Genomic DNA, 17,070 nt, shown 5'->3' on the forward strand with positions numbered 1-17,070 from the left:
TATTTCAGTTCAGAGCTAATATTTAAGGCTAAAGCTATGACTAACCTAGGTGCTATAAGTGTTGACCTACTCATAGTTATAAATATTTATACTTGTATATATTGTAAAGTATATGTTCTTGCAAATTACAGTTAAAGGCTCGATATCTTTCATCGCAATTTCCTCAATCGAACGGTAAAAGCACTAATAATGCTTGGCACTTACCTTGAATACCTGACGGCATAGGAAGTTCTCCTTAACCGGAAGTAGTCTGCAATAAATAAGTTGGGCGTATTGTTGACATTGAATGCAGTAGGCGGTCTGCTAGGCCTTAGCCAATCTACTTACTTGGCCATTTCCGAGAGCTGCAAACGGCCATCCTTATTGGCATCGAAAACTTGGAGCTGCCAAGAGAGAGAGAGAGAGAGTGAGTGAGAACGAAAGAAAGAGAAACCGGGGCTAAAGTAAATGAGCTCAATGACAAAACTTTTATGCTTAATTAATGATATAGAAATTGCTTGTGTGTCTCTTGAGCATTGGATAACATCACCGAAATAAACACATGCTCGTAAATCGACTTAGCTAAGTTACTTAACGATTTTAGTCATGACTTTTGTTCCCCGCGGACCAACAACGCCTCAAGAAAAACAGCTACAATTACGTATTATTCTTCTTGTTTCGTACAATAACTGTTTGATAGGCTTAAAAGACGTTAAGCACTGCCAGCCTGTTGAATTCGAACTTTATAAAGTACTTGTACAAGTAAGGAAGCGACAGTCGAGTGTGCCCGACTGTGAGATACCCGATAAACATTTTTATCAAACTTCAGTGCGAATGCTAAATTACCCTTAAAATATTCCAAGCTAATAACTATGAAATACTATATTATATCAAAAACTATATTTGGTATATCGATATACTGCTACATTCATAATTTACCATACAGTGAAAAATATACCAGATTGTCTACCAAATAAATTAAGACTCGTCAGTGTATAAAAAGCCAGAAAGCTACCCGCTACCTATTTTTAACAAACTTCACTGCAAATGAAGAGCTATCCTTAAAATTTGCCAAATTAAAATACCAACAAATACTAAAATATATCAAAAGCTTTATAGACATATTATTACACTAAAAATATACAAAAGAGTCCAAAATATTGCATTTGTCAACTAAAGAAGTTAATACAGCGTATGAAATTACTTAACAAGCGTTAACAAGGATTGGTAAGAAATGCTAAATATAATTAATAGTTCTTTTTTTAACCCGTTTAAGAGTTATGAGCTCAGAAATTTTCGCGTAATGTCACTGATTTCAGAAATGAAAAATTTTCCAACTTTTCTTTTTAGATATTTCATCCTAGGTATTTTCGTTCCCTCTTTCTTTTTTTTTTTGTTTTTAACATGCAAATGAGTTTGCTGTGCTTTGAACGGCGTGGACTCTTTACTATGATTTATTATGATACGTGCTTCAAGACGAAGAAGTCCGACAACCAAGACTGGCAAAAGAACAAAACAAATTAGCTTCTTGTACCAAGCATTTTAGAGATGCACGAAGTTGCCCATATATGTCTGGTTCCATTATAAACTTTTTAATTTATATTGCTTTCAGTGCAGATAAATTGCAGAGCAATTCTCATTATATTGTCGCTGTGGAAATTTAATTGCAAATTATACGCACGACTTGACTCACAACATGTTTATGGTCTGTAGGAAAAACGTTGACATTGATTGAGTAATGCATAGTTGTTGATGCTTTTCATTTTGTTTGTGCGGTAATGAATTACTCTCTAGCTAAACTAATCTAACATACAACATCAGGTATATGTACGCACCATGGTGTCTGTGTATTCAATAAGCTTATCCTCGGAGACATCGTTGATCTTTTTGGCCTCTTTGAGCAAGTCACGTAAGAAATTCTTAAGCTCATCCGCTTCAATGTAACCAGAGTTATCAGTATCGTATTCACGCCAGATCTATGGGTAATCGAGTACATCATGTTCAAATTAATTAAGAATACATTTCTGTAAAAAGCTGTTAACGGTTTCGCCATCTGCATCCGCATCGGCGAAAACAGCTCCAAACATCTTTAACGGCATCTGTGACTGCCTTGGGTCCAGTCTGTTTGTCAATGGCTGCTCCTCGTTTTACGCTCCGTTGGCCAACACACTTACCTTCATGAATTCGACGCTTGATTCCAAGGGGTTATCGAAGCGGAAGAGCAAAAGGAAATTTTCCTCCATGGGCAAAAGTTGTGCGAGCTGTGAATTTATATAAAAGTTTACAAATGTATTTGTCACCAAATCGTTTGACTTTAAGAATCAACTGTAATTTGGTTTACGGCTTAAGTTAACGATAAGCAAATGCTTCACATAGTATTAAACATTATACAATAATGTTAAACATTGTTTATTCTTATATGTTTCACATTAATTTAAAAAAGCGAAATCTACTCTTTATTAAATTAGCTCCATTAGCTTAAATTGTGTTAATCAAGTTAAATAATACTTGAATATTAGATGGTAGATAGATGCTTTAACATTTGGGTTCTCTAACTTTAAGTTACCATTCAGCAAGCTTTGTTTACGCAAATAATTTAATTGAGATGGATTTTGTAGCACGTCAAACAATTTGCAACTGAAAACTTATCCCGTTTCAATGTGGAGTAGTCGTGGTTGTATTGCTATTTTAGCTGGAAATATTTTGGCTAACTAAAAGTAAAATTCTGCGCTTTAGCTTCACTCGAGTTTCTGGGGCGAAAATTGCAACGGAAAACTTTTGCCTCCATATTTAAGTGACGATTTGAATTTTGGTCATGTCGACAGTCGAGTTGCACCCAAAGATTGACAGAAGCGAGGGACGAAAACTTTAAAGTTTGCTTTTAATTTAATTATTACAATTTGAGATGCTTTTCTCCGTCCCCAAAAATGCTTGGGTTACGTGTGTGTAAGCTGATTCTTAGACATTTCCTTCGCAGTATTACTTTGAGAATGTTTATTTTGAAAAGTGGCTACATTGCGTATGCGCAACATTTCCAAGTTGAATAAATGATGAATGTGGGTGGCTGAAAGCTTTTTGAAGTCACATTGTAATGCGAGTAAGCTTGCACAAAGGGTTGTCCCAACCTGTCCAAAAATACCGTATCTCATTTATCATTCGCCACTTCGCCCAAAAAAGCTGGCAACATTATTATTATTACTTTCATTGAAGTCGAAGTTATGTTACACAAAAGCTACATTCAATAGTCTGTGGCCGCTTCTTCAGCAATGCTGAGCCTCAATTAAAAAGTCATTTAAAGACGAGCGAAACTTTTTCGAAAGACCTTGACGCTGCCAAGACTTTTTCAGTGTGGGCACGATGGCGAATGGCAAATGGCGAAAATGGCCAAATAAATTATTGAGCCCCCCAAGGAAAAATGGGGACAAAGCGGCAGCAGCAGCATCATTTAAAAAGCAATTTGAAAACAGCAGGCGTAGAGGCAAACAGAATGTCACATTGCGCATACGACATGTTCGACATGAAGCATTGAAAAGTGCCCAGCTATGCTTAAAAGAAATGTTTTGTACTACAGCTAAACATGTTAAGTAGTTAGGTCTTACCTCTCGGATATCGATTTTGCCATCCTGATTATCATCGTAGGCCTCCATAAAGCAGGACTTCAGCTCCTCCAGCATTGTGTCAGTGACAGCCTACGAAGAGATAAATGTGATATATCGTGTTGTTCATGAAATATATCAGACGAGTTAAGTTGAGATGAGTTGACAGTTGGCATTGAACTATGGTACACTAGCACTTACCTCGGGGCTGATGTCAGTGGCATTGGCGCTGGACACAAACTCACGCAGAAAGCCATCCAATTCCGTGCCCTCAATGTAGCCGTTGCCTATGACGGAGGAAATAAAGCTGACAGTTAGCATAGAAGCAAAACATGTGCACTGATAAAATAGTTTGAAAATCAAAGTTGTTCTCGATGCAAGAAAACGCATCTCAATTTCAAGAATATTGAGGAAATTCTTTTTAAAAAGCAAACAAAATTGTATACTTTTAACAGCACAAATATCAAATTATTATAAGATTAAAAAAAAGTGTTAATTTATTCTTATTTTGAGAATTGGGTTTGTTTAGAATAATTTGCTTAATTTGAGTCGTAAAGTGGTCTTATTTTAAGAACCCAAATTTTAAGATAAATGTTTATAAATATAAACTAAACTTTTTTTTTTAGCGAGTACATATGCTGAAATCAAGTACAACTACACACCATCTTTATCGTAGTGCGCCCACACATCCATAAACTGATTTGCCGACAGTTTCTTCAGTTCCCGCGACTCGGGATCACGATATTGACGCATAAAATTGTGTGCCTTCTCGATTTGTACGCGCTTGGCGGCAGCAGCTGCAGCAGAATCCATTTCGACTTCTTTTTTTTTTATTGAATTTGTTTGGTAGTTTTATTACCGTGTATATTTGCTGAGGTTACCTACAAAATAAGCAAAAGATAATTTGAAAATTTCAATTGAATTCCATTTGGCAAAAAGTCACGTAAGCAGGTGCAATCAAAAATCACTCAACTGCTGTTAAAGGAAACTTAAACTAAAAACTTTCAAAAACCACAGAAAATAACGAAAATAAAAAGTGAACCAAACAAAAAACTTTAAAATTGTTGCATATTTCGCAACACCACAGCAAAGAATGAAAATTAAATCAATTAGTTTGACGGCAAGTTCATTATTGGCTTAGTGTTTGGGAGAGTGAGAGTCTCATGTGGCGGCAGCGACAGCGGCATCGGAGGAGGGGAGCTTAAAATTAATAGCACACATAGACAGTGGGATACCAACGAATGACGTTCTTGCCTGACGGTGGCAGCGCATATAAAAGGGCAGCTAACAGGATTAGAGCACACAATGTTGTGTGCGTGTGTGCGTGAGTGTGTTTATATCCGCTACCCATGGGGTAGAAGAGTACTATAACTTTGTACCAACAGAAAATGTATTTAACAGGCAGAAGAGACATCTAAGAACACCTAGATCTTAGAGACTGTATAAGATAGAGCTACAATTTTAATAATATTCCGGCCACGCAAATCGAAAATATAACCAATAGCAAGCTTAAATAGAAACTCGAGGCTTTTGGTACAAACAATAATAACTTCAGTCCTTAAAACTCTTGAAGCTCAGATAAGAATTAAAAAATGATTCAAAAACAATATGATATAAAAAATAAACTACTGCAGCTGTCGGGTGTTAAGTTCTTTTTTTTAATAATCTGGTATTTTACTCTATATGATATTTTTTGAATTTAGCAGTATTTAGCTTTACCAAATATATCTTTTGGTATATTTAAGTATCTTTTGGTATATAAATATGCAAATTTTAATATCAATATAACAAATATAGCTTTTGGAATATATGAATTTATAACTTTTAATAGTATTTGATGCTTTTGCACTGTTTTGCTATTATAGAAAATGGATAGCGAGTATTCAAAAGTCGAGCACATTCCACAGTAGCGTACTTGTTTTAAGCCAAGGCAGAGACTGCTGCTGCGCACTTATATGTAAGCAGGAGCATCTACCTAGACAACGTTTGTCGTCCATAAAATGCAAAAAGCATAGTTGAAGGCGACACTTAAATTAAGCCAAGCTCCCCGACATTGGCCCCCCGCAGACAACGCATCAAAAGCAGCAACGTCACTCTGCGTTAAATATGTACTTATTTAACAAAGAGAATGCGATATAAATTGCTTTACAAACTAAAATAACAAGCATAAATTACAACGAGTGTTGCTGCCTCTGCTGCTGCTGTTGCTGTTGCCGCTGTTGTCGCCTGTCTGTTCCTGTTCCCGTTGTTATGTGTTGTGCGGTCGCTGCGGGCATTGAAACAAAAGGAAAAAAGACGAACCAAAAAAAAGGCAGATGACGCCGCAACAGCAGCAGGATGTGGACTAAACGTTTGTCCTGCTCGGAAGTTGCGGGCGAGTAGCAGTTTGTTGCGGCTCCTGCGGGCTCCTGAACTATGAGTATGTCTGCCTCTGGACATGCCAGCAAATTCTAGAGCAGCTGCCGCTAAATGAGTTGCACCGTGCCGCACACACACACGCACATGCACAGAATCAATGCGGGCAACGGGGGCAACTTGTTGCTGTTGCTGTTGCTGCTGTAACTGCTGCAATTGCTTTTGCTGTTGCTAATGCTGCTGCAAATGCGTTTTCCCTTCAAGTTGAGTCATGTAGCACTATCTATTCCAAACAGTTGCAGCAATTTCAGAGCCAAATTGCATGAGATTACGTATACGCACAGTGTGCGCTCTTCATACTGACCATTCTGTTTTGCTTTTGAACTTTACTCCCCGTTAATATTTGCTTTTAATGCTGTGCAACGAGAAAAGCGTTTGCTTAACAATCTAAACCATTTGGAATTATTAATTAAAGCTAAATTTGTCTAGTCATTAGTTGTAGTACTCCATTAAAATTAATAAATAATTTAGTAAATTGACATTAAATACTAGGTTTTAATGCTGCATTTGGTAGTGGCAAACCCAATTTAAGTTGTAACGATTTGGCTAATTATATATTCAATATTCAACTAAATATTGGCAATGTATTTTTGACTGCTATTGCATTCTTGAATTGAGAAAAAATATGTACTTAAATTTATAGAATTAATGTAGGATTTTGAGTTTGACTTAAGAATTAGACTACTTAAATATGGTCATCAAGAAGTTTTCCTTGATTTTATAGCGTTTTTTTCTGTGTAGAAATATAAAAAAAAAAAAAATGGAATCTAAGGAAAGTTTTTAAATTTTCTCCTACATTATGCTTCAATTTCATTTCATTAAATTGAGTTGTGTAACTTGCGGAATAGTATCTAAGCAAGGAACAACAATTGCAACACTTGTTGAACTTTTAGTACCTACCAGCGTAAAAACTACGAACTTTCGCTGCGTAAAGAACCCGCTTAGCTCTAGCTGATTGCAATAAATGCAACTTTAACTGCAACAACGAATCCAAGTGCAACTGCAACTACAAAAGTAAGTGCAATAATGCTGCCTAAAGACTTTTATACTGCAGCTATGTTGACATTTTATGGCTGAAAAGAAATAGCATAGAAAAACCAAGAGCACATAGCGAAGTAGAAGCCTTGGAGCACATTCTGGGTCAGGCTCATTAGAAGGACCTTCGCATTGTTGGCGCGCCGTTTGTTATTACAAAACGCATAAAGGAACACAAATACGAGTACGAGTTGCACAGCCTGCAGCAATTGATGTTGTTGCCACTTTTATTGTTGTTGTTGTTGTTGTTGTTGCTTTTGCTGTCACTGCTGCAATTGTGGAATGGCATATGAAGCAGAAAATATATTTATGTGAGTGCTGCAGGATATTTGAAAACTTTCATTGTGTAGAAGACACTCGAAAATGGCAAACGCTAAGCGCGTTGAGCATCGAAAATACCAAATATGGCATGCCACACACACACACACACACACATGAGCTAGCAAAATGTTATGGCTAAGCTATTTCCACAACTCGCATACATACTATAGTTATAAGTTATAGCCTCTATAAGTTCAAGCTGCGATAGTTTATGCATAATTCACGCTCTTCTGTTGCACCCAGCTGTAATGCAATTTGCAAGACAAACTGCCGAAAAAAAGAAACTTTCAAAAATATTCAGAGCAAGCAAATATTACATGCAGGAAATTGGAAGAAGCTAAGACAACTTTGAAACGGCAGCAAATATTTGCATAGTTGATTTGTAAACTGCTGATCCAATTAATAGTTTGCTTTGATACTTGTGACCCAAATAAAGTTTGTCTCTTAGTTGTGCCTAATTATTACAAATAAATAATATAAATTAAAAATATCTACTTCAACATACTAAAATTTCGTTAATATACTAAAGTTTTCTTATTTGACGAAGTTCCCTGATTTTGCTTGTATAATTAATAAATAGTCTATGCTGTAAGTATGTCTCAAAATGATGTACTTCAATATACTAACATTGCATAAAGATACTAGACTGGTGTCTTTGTTATTCTTGATTTTTCTGGGTTAATGTATAAATAATCTTTACTGTAAGTATAGTCTCAAAATGGTTTTTTTTAATATAGTAAAATTTCGTTAATTTACCAAATAGTTGTTTTTGTTGTCCTTGTATAATTAATAAATAATCTATACTGCAAGTATTGTCTAAAAATGTCCTATTTTAATATACTTAATATTTGTTTTTGTTGTTCCTACTGTAAGAATAATCTCAAAATGATGTACTTCAATATACTATAATTTCGTTCATATACTAAAAAGTTGTTTTTGTTGACGATATTCCATGATTTCCCTTGCATAATTAGTCAAAGTGGCCCGTGAAAAGCATAAAATATTTATTTTTATTTCCTTCCGATTGTTGATTAGCGCACGCACTTGCCTAATTATGTGAGAGCCGCGGAATGTCAACATAAACAACAAGCATAAATATTTAGTGCGTATATTAAGTATACGCATCCGACATGAAAATGCCATAAAAATGCTTGTGCAGCGTAGCGAACGAAAACAACAAATATAATTTAATTTTTGCTTTTGCTGTCACACTTTTGCGAGCTGTCAACAACAGGCGAAAACAGCGACAACAACAGTTGCGGAAACGGAAATGAAGAAACAGAAATAGTGAAAATTCGTATGGCGAGACGTTGCGGCTTAATGGTCGTTTCACATGGCAGCTAACAATACCAAAACGAGACCCGCCAGTTGACCCAGGTAAGCAAAAAGCAAAACGAACGGGAAAAGCAGCCTGGGGACAAACAATTGTCAGGCACTGTTGTCGCCTGCGATTGCATAAGTCAAGACTCTGGCGTGCGCGCGTGTTAAAGTGGCCCCAGCCTGATGAGTGCGAGTCACAGCCCGAGTGCTTTTGCTTAGCTACCTGTGACACGTCCGCCTCCAGAAAGCCTGGACAATGGAGCAGCCGTTGAGCTGTGGGCAGTGTTCAGCACTTATCCGTTGCATGCTCAACTGTTTACTGCACGGTGCTAACTTTAACTGCATTAAGCTCGCTTCTCGCATTCTATTTAAGTGTTTGTGTCTGTTTATTTCTGCTTGTTCTATAGTATTACCGCCTTCCAACATGATCTGACGGAAATGTGTAGTACATGTTGGGCTCACGTCCTGCTCTATTTATAAGTTTCTCAAAGGCTGAATTATATATTAGTGCCTTGAGTATTTTTGACGCAGACGATAGCTTTGTGGCAGATTCTATTTTTAGCTTTAATTACGCCAAACAACGGCAATTGCAGTGGTAGTAAAAGTATTAACAACACAAAACAATAACAGTTTGGCTTTTTGTTGACGTTTTCAGACTGTTTTTGTTTGGCCTTCAAAATAGTTGTTTTATTTTTCTTTTTTTTTTTTGGTTTCTTTGTTTTTACAGGTTTTATTGATTATTTTATAAATTCAATATTTGGCAGGCAACTGCGATTTTGAATGGCTCGCTATTTCTAATGTAATTTCTGTACAATAGTATTATTATTATTTATTTATTGATAGCTAAGTGTGCTGTCTGTTTATTGTAAGAATAGAGAATTAGGAATTAGGTTATGTACATATAATAATTGCGTTTAGCATACGATAGATTAACACGTTTTGTAGCACTGATATCGATGATTTATCGATATTGTGGTGTTACCGAAATGGGAGAATGTCAAATGAAGCACAAGAAGAGTAAAGTAATCGTAAATTGTTCGGTATATTTCTTTTGAGTAATAATTGTTTTTTTGCTTTTTGAATATTAGAAATACTGTCCAGACTTTTTATACCCATAGGGTAGAAGGGTATTATAATAAATAATCAAATATAATCAAATAAATCGAATAACAAGCGTAATTTTAAAGCAAGAATTACGAATTTTGGTATATACTAGTAGTTATGATTCCTGAAAATTTGGTTGCGATCAGATAAAAATTGTGTAAAGAAATACTTTTGTATGGGCAAAAACGCCTACTTACTAGGGCTCTTAGTTGTTTTGGCCGACAATCTGGTACATTGTGCCGTCTATGGTATATTTTGAATGGTTTACTATATCGATATACCAAACATACAATTTGGTATATTTTTAGTATTCTTATTATTTTTGGTATACTTTGAAAATAATACTGCAATATTTTGCCTTTATTAAAAATGGGTAGCGGGTATCTCACAGTCGAGCACACTCGACTGTAACTTTCTTACTTGTTTTCTACCATTTCAGTATTGCAGTGCAAATGTTTCTATTTTATATTCCATATCCTATGGTCATCATTCGACTGGCTTTTATGCCAGTGATCTGACTGGCTGACTGCTCAAGGACTACGACCAGCAAATGATGAACCAAGTAAATGTAAGTAATGTTGCTGTAAAACCAAAGGAAAAAGAGACGCTCTCCGGTTTTACAAGCGGCTATATAAAGAGACAGCTGTTCACAGTGTGTTCGTGTATAAAAACTTTGTGGCTCTCAGCTTTCTACTGCAATGTGTCAGCCAAAGTCATATTCATAAATAATAATATATAAAGACATTCAAGCATCAGCACAGCAAACCACACGCACACTTACACTCACACTTCTATATAATTTATGTGCAGTGCAGGCGGAAGTTGAAAAGCAAAATACACTTGCACACACATTCATTCACACGTACAAGACTGACACGCTGACTGACAGACTGAATGAATGACTGAATGACCGAGTAACTGACTGACAGACGACAGTCTGCTTGTGCTGTTGTGCCTGCTGCTTAGCTGTTGAATTATGCAGCATATATTGTCTCTCTTGGTATACGCTGTTAACTGTCTTGCATATAGAGGATATACGTATAGTAAATGCATTAGATTATTAACTGGCCGCAGATTCTATCAGCGGAATTCAAGTGTTTTCAATATTATTTGTGGTCTTTAAAACTTATAATATTCACTATAGATGAAAAGCCATAAAAGCGCTATTGCAAAGAAACACTTGAATATTTTGTATAGGATAAAATAATACAAATTTGAGCATTCCTCCACTTATAGTATCTCAGTATACTGAACAGTCTGTCATGATAAGCACGCGAAGCACTCATTACAGGGCATCTTGAAGTAGCGCATAGTTGACTCAAGTCTCAGCTGTTTTTTGTGTTGAGTTTTTTGTATAGGTTGTTTTTAGTTTTCCCTACTGTATTTCACTTTCATTACAGCACGACATAAGGGTAAGGGAAGAACCTACCTACCCCTACCCCCTACCTAACAAGGAAGGTTTCCACTTGCTTGTGCATGCGAGCGGGAATAATAAAGTTAGCCTTGGCATCAAAGCAAGACACTTAACAAGGCGAAGCCGGCAACAGTTGCGTCTTGACATTGACATTTCCATTTGGCCAGGGCACCACGTTAAAGCCAAGCTGAATGCTGAACGCTGAAATGCGGCCCAAATCAGCTGCCCAATGGTTTGAAAATTGCGCTGAGCTCACACGCATCATAAAAAGGCAAATGGTCCGCATTGATTTGCATGCTCCAGCCACCCTCAGCCTCACCCACTTGTATGGTATCTGTGATCCGATCAATCTGTAACCCAAAGGGATTAACCAATAAAAGGTTTGCCAACGTCTGCCAAATGCCGAAGGGAGCACATCTAATTTATGAGCGGGGCTAAGCCGAGACAGACAATTTATCAAAACACTTTGACATTGCCACAATTTTATTTATTGTATTTCGCTTCACGTTTTGGATTTGGATTTGAGTTTGGGTTCAGAGCGTATGCTAATAAAAATGCCCTTAAATGTTAACAACCAATTTGTAAAGTTAAATTGCAGCTAGATGCGACAATAAACCAAAGGAATGCAATTAAACAAACACGACTAGCAGTTGATATACACATAACTCTTCCGTTATATCTGCATCCATGTACATATATTCTATTTTATGTTTATCTTCACTTCGTGTATGGAAATAGCATGTGCTTCACGTGGCGTATTCTGTTGGAATGAATTTCTTTCAAGCGACTTAAATAATTAGCGCGTAATTTACGAGTATTTATCCGGTTTCGTCGGGCACATGGCTACAATAATTTCAATATCGAAAATGTGCATAAATTTTAATTAAGCGAAAGTTGCAAACAGCGTTTAATTTATGTGATTTTAAATAGCATAAATCTGGTGAACACAGAACATGGAATCGAATGGTTTATGGCATTCTAATTTAATAAATCTCAATATTTATTTGTCTTTCCCCCGAGATGCGCTGAGCGATTTCACACGCTAAGTTTCCCAAGTGTTTGGCGTAATGTGAAATGTGTAAATCGCAATAAATTTCATTTTAAACATTTCTTGAACATTTCATACTTCTCGTATATACTCAATTAGCTGGCATTGCAGCAGTCTCTTTCAAGTTCAATGGGTTTGTGATTTACATTCTTGTCTACTCACTTAATTGGCCAAGTTGTCTGACCTGCATAAAGATACATATACATACATATATGTATGTGTAATATGTATCTACAACAATTGGCGGATAATACGTAAAGAAGTCTATATATAGGAGCAGCAGCTGCGTATATATATTTTTTTCCTTTTTCGCACTCTTCAATGAAACTTCAAGCGACTGCCTCAAAATTATTTTTGGCCTAAGTCTGACATGTGAAAGAAAACATTCGGAATTTATTATTATGATAATACACAGGCAAATGCAAAATGTGTCGGTGCCAATGATGCCATAAAAGGTCAGCGGGGTGTCCATGCTCTGCTTTTCATACTGAACTGAGGGGAATCAATTGCGTCATTTGTATTAAACTGGCTTTGGTAAAGGAATTAAGTAGATGGCTTCAGTTGTAACATCTTTGCCTAGTCAGGACTGAGTAAACAGGAAATAATAAAGAGGAAAACTGCATTTCTCTACAGCAAACTCGATAATGCGAATGCTGAATTGCCTGTCAGTAAATTGCTATATTCCATTATTCAACAGACAATGCAGCAAATTAGCTAGAAAGTGTTGTTAAATTCACCCATTAATATTTACTGACAATCTCTTGAATGAAGAGAATTATGAGAATTATTTTCGTAATAAACTGCTAATCAGATCGCATTACTCGATGAACACATTTAACAACTACCGCATTAAGTATACGCAGTGTCGACTGGCTGTCGCAAACAAGTGTTGGCAGTGTGCATTTAAACAAATGAAAGCTTAGGCTGCCAGTGCTGTATACTAATTAGCTGCTGTGTCTGTGGCCACACACAGAGTATCTCATCACCTGGCATGCGCCCCTTTAGAATTACCATACAAATTTAATTAAAACAATTGCAAACTGACGCGTCGCTTGCACCACATGATTTCCTCTGACTTTATCCGGCGTATCATTTTATTTTATTGTTCAATTTAACAGAAGGCGGCGCGCATTTCAATATAAAAACAAATAATAGAATTATGTTGAAGAAAAAAAAAATAAATCTAATTGCAAGCATGCGATGCGGCATTGACTAAAAGAGAGAAATAGAGATGAGAGCGAAAGAAAGAAAAAGAAAGAGAGCGACTGCGGTTCTCTAATTAAATTTTTTGGTTAGTTGAAGAAACAAGAGTCTCTTGAATAGTCTATGAAAAGCAACCAAAGCAAACGTCTTTTTGAATTCCGGTTTTCTGCTTTATTCAGACTTTTTTTTTGTTGGCAAATCTTTCGACGCAGTATTTTTCACACTTAAGGCTACAGCGAGTTAAGTACATAGAAGTTTTCCTTCTACTTAGGGATATGTTGCTGGCACATCGTAAACAATTTGACACGAGTTCAATTAAGCTTGAAACAAGCAGAACTCGCAAGGTTGAATGAGCACGAAATGACTGGCAGGGTCATAAGAGATGGAAGGACCCATTTCAAAAGACAACTTAAAAGTCAACCGAACATGACTGAGTAGGGTCAAATGGGCTTCTAATATATTAATAAAACATTGATAATGGTATTCTAATATGACTATAGAAAAAATGCAAATTGCGCTACGAATATTTGGAATTGAAAATTTAATTTGTTTTTTATGTACACAGTATGGAAGTAGTGAATTTATCAGTTTTTAAGGAATTATAAATAAAATGTTATTATTATTATTATTATTATTTAATCATAGATTACAAATATATTTATTCCCTAGTGTAAATTTGTCTTTGGGTTATTGAATGAATAAGATATGTCGATAAAAGAGCTCACTTGATAGATCGCTTGAGTTGGCAGCACTGTTCAAAAATAAGAGGTTACAGCTCACCGATAAACGATAACCGATATCGAACGATTGAAAAGAATTGAAACTAAACTTTTTATATTTAGTACAACATTTATAACAACTTTTCAGTCTTGAGTGATGTAGAAGATTTATATCCCGTAATGGTTTATGATTTGTGCAAATAAAATTCCATTTGCAAATTTGTTAATTGCAATACCCTGTAAAGAGGAACTTGACTGGGAAATGATGATGCAGTAGTAATGTTATTTACTTCAATAATATTAAAGTAGTAAAAAATTTAAGTTAAATAAAAAAAATAGTTATGTGTTAAGAGTTTGCTTTACAAATACTCTTAGTTTATTATTCACTTCAGGTGGATAGAATAGTACAACACTTGTTAAAGATATTTGTCGCTCTGCTGACTTTTGCCGGATGCTGTGACAGTTTTTGTGAGTTGTGTTTTTAGCTGTTGTTTTGGAGCGGAGCCCGCGGGTTTTGTCAATTTGCAAATGGAAATGCCAGTCATTCATTTTAAAATAGTCGCTATGCTGAATATACTCTGGTCATACTACACACCTGTAGTACATATAAACGTTTATACTATATAATACACAAACACACGGAGAGACACCTGGGCAAGGACACGTCAGACAAGTGCTGTCAGTTTGAGTGTTAGGGAATGATTTTATGTATATAAATAAGTGAAACCACATCACATTTCCATATAATAGCAGAAAAATTACTCAATTAGCGGGAATACGAGTTCGTAGTATAGTCTGTTAAACAAATAGCAAAAGTGTTGGCGAAGCTGCTAAAGTAAACAATAGAGGGGAAAACAACCAGCAATAACAACAATGCAAACAATGCTGAATTCCGGCTGCGTCATCAGCAAATTTCGGCTGAAAATCATGCGGACATAAAAAGTCGGCTACACTGAAGATAATAACAAGCCGCCCAGCATTTTGTTCGGCCTTATTTGTATAAATAAAAATGTCGAACAAAAGAAGAAGCGAAAACATTTACGATTTTATAAGATTTTTAATATTATTTACCCATCGCTGCCATTTCAAAGAAGTTTTTTAATTGTTTGTCGGTAAAATTGGCTCATTAAATCTGTCGACGCCTGTTGCAAATGCCATTTTATGACGTCGCTCTTCCTTGATTAACAGACTAACCCCCCACCACCACCCTCAAGAGCAATCCACAGTTATCTGTAGCCAGAAGCTTGATAAATTGACCGACTAATGCCCATCATAAAACTGAGACACGCGCAAATGTTGTAAATATTTACATAGTCGGTACGTTTTTTATGTCCGCTGGCAGCGCGTTTGTATAAATAATAATCAAGAAGTAATAATAATAATAAATAATAATGGGCTGGCCAACATAATTAAACAGCTGGATGTCTATGCCAACCAAAAGCAATGGATGTGTGCAATGATTTCTGGTTCTTCCCCAAAACAAAGCAACACATGAAAGACTCCAAAGATTCCCTTTAGTCAACCAAATGACAGTCACGTCTAAAAGTATACTGTCTCCTCGATTTCTAAATAATTTAAATATTTTATTTTATATCTGCAGGATTTTTATGAAACGTCTTGAATAATTATAGCAACTCACTTTTGCATAAATAACGCTTAAAAATTTATGTAAAGTTTGGCACTTTGAAAACTGTTTTACATTTTCAACACATTTGTACAGGGTATACGAGTAGGTATGAAAAGAAAAACAAGAGGAAAATTTATGCTGATTGCCTTTACTGTTGCTGCTGTTGGTGTTCTTCAAATATTTTTGGGTAAATATTTAACACTGCCTGAGGCAAACGGCAACACTTTGGCCCTCAACTTCTTGGCCAACTTGTAATTATAATAATTATTATTGTTAGGCGTGAAAGTTCCTTAATGGCACTTTCACTTTACCAACCTCCCCTTCCCCCTCACACTCTCAACACACACGCACTCCACGCCAAGGTTGCTTTTGACATTGTACAAAGATAATTTTGGAAAATTCCTGTGGGTTTGCCTCGTGATGTGTGTGGGTGAGGCATCTTGAATTAGCGCTTTCAAATTGTCTCTTCAAGTGGCGGCCAATTGTTAAGCATTACACAATTTGCTTAATGACAATTACAGTGGTTACACAATGAGGCTCAATTGAAGTAACTATTTTGGTTAATTCCATGAGCTTGTTACAGGCCAAGGTCATTATGCTATGAAAGGTTTGTTAATTGGCAGTACCCTTTAAGCTGATAATCTTGTGAATGAAGTCGAATCAAACTGTTAATGGAATAATCCAAATTTTTGTTTTCAAGGTAGAAGTCATTTGAATATACTTAAATTTTGTTATATGTATAATAGTTAATTTATTCCTTTTTTTTTAATATATGAGGGAAACACTTTTTTTTTATTTTAGTTAAAGTAGAAAAAGATTTGGCTGTATTTCGAATTGGTAATACGAATAAATAACATAAATAAATAAAGTAGTTTACATAAAAAACATGTTCAATAGTCTTTAACAAATCGAAAAATACATTTGATTTTCCAGAAATGAAGAGATCAAATATGATCGCAATATAAAATGTCTTATTTGTTGTCAACTTTATCGCCTGAGCAATTATTTTGTGTAATAGAATTCTTTATAAAAATCTGTTCTTTAAATTCTGTTGTCTCTTGTCTAATATGATCGTTCGTCCAATAGTATTTAACACGATTTTGCTTAAAAAAAAATCGTATCAGCGACTCATCAAAATATTCTATTCATAAATTAAAAGTTTTCTATTTCGTCTAAGAGGAAGTTGGCGATTTGTTAAGAAATGTAACACTGTACATACGAGTATGTGTGAATCTAAATTGAATCACTAAAAATATTTATAAATCAGTTTTGGTGTTTTTATGATTTAT

The 17,070-nt window shown here is 35.6% G+C and overlaps 1 protein-coding gene across 1 annotated transcript in view; it reads right to left on the reverse strand.

Annotated features, from left to right (window-relative positions):
- The window catches only part of LOC132788539 (calbindin-32), a 32,706-nt gene that overhangs the window by 13,216 nt on the left and 2,420 nt on the right, over positions 1-17,070 (reverse strand). The window contains exons 2-8 of the mRNA XM_060796006.1: positions 4,238-4,456; positions 3,777-3,862; positions 3,579-3,668; positions 2,154-2,240; positions 1,815-1,955; positions 328-383; positions 205-250 (exon numbers count right to left, since the gene is read on the reverse strand). Of these exons, the coding sequence (XP_060651989.1) occupies positions 205-250; positions 328-383; positions 1,815-1,955; positions 2,154-2,240; positions 3,579-3,668; positions 3,777-3,862; positions 4,238-4,388 (657 nt within the window). The 5' untranslated portion in view covers positions 4,389-4,456. The remainder of the gene's footprint in view (positions 1-204; positions 251-327; positions 384-1,814; positions 1,956-2,153; positions 2,241-3,578; positions 3,669-3,776; positions 3,863-4,237; positions 4,457-17,070) is intronic.

Source organism: Drosophila nasuta, chromosome 3 (assembly GCF_023558535.2).
Source record: "Drosophila nasuta strain 15112-1781.00 chromosome 3, ASM2355853v1, whole genome shotgun sequence".
NCBI lineage: Eukaryota > Metazoa > Arthropoda > Insecta > Diptera > Drosophilidae > Drosophila > Drosophila nasuta.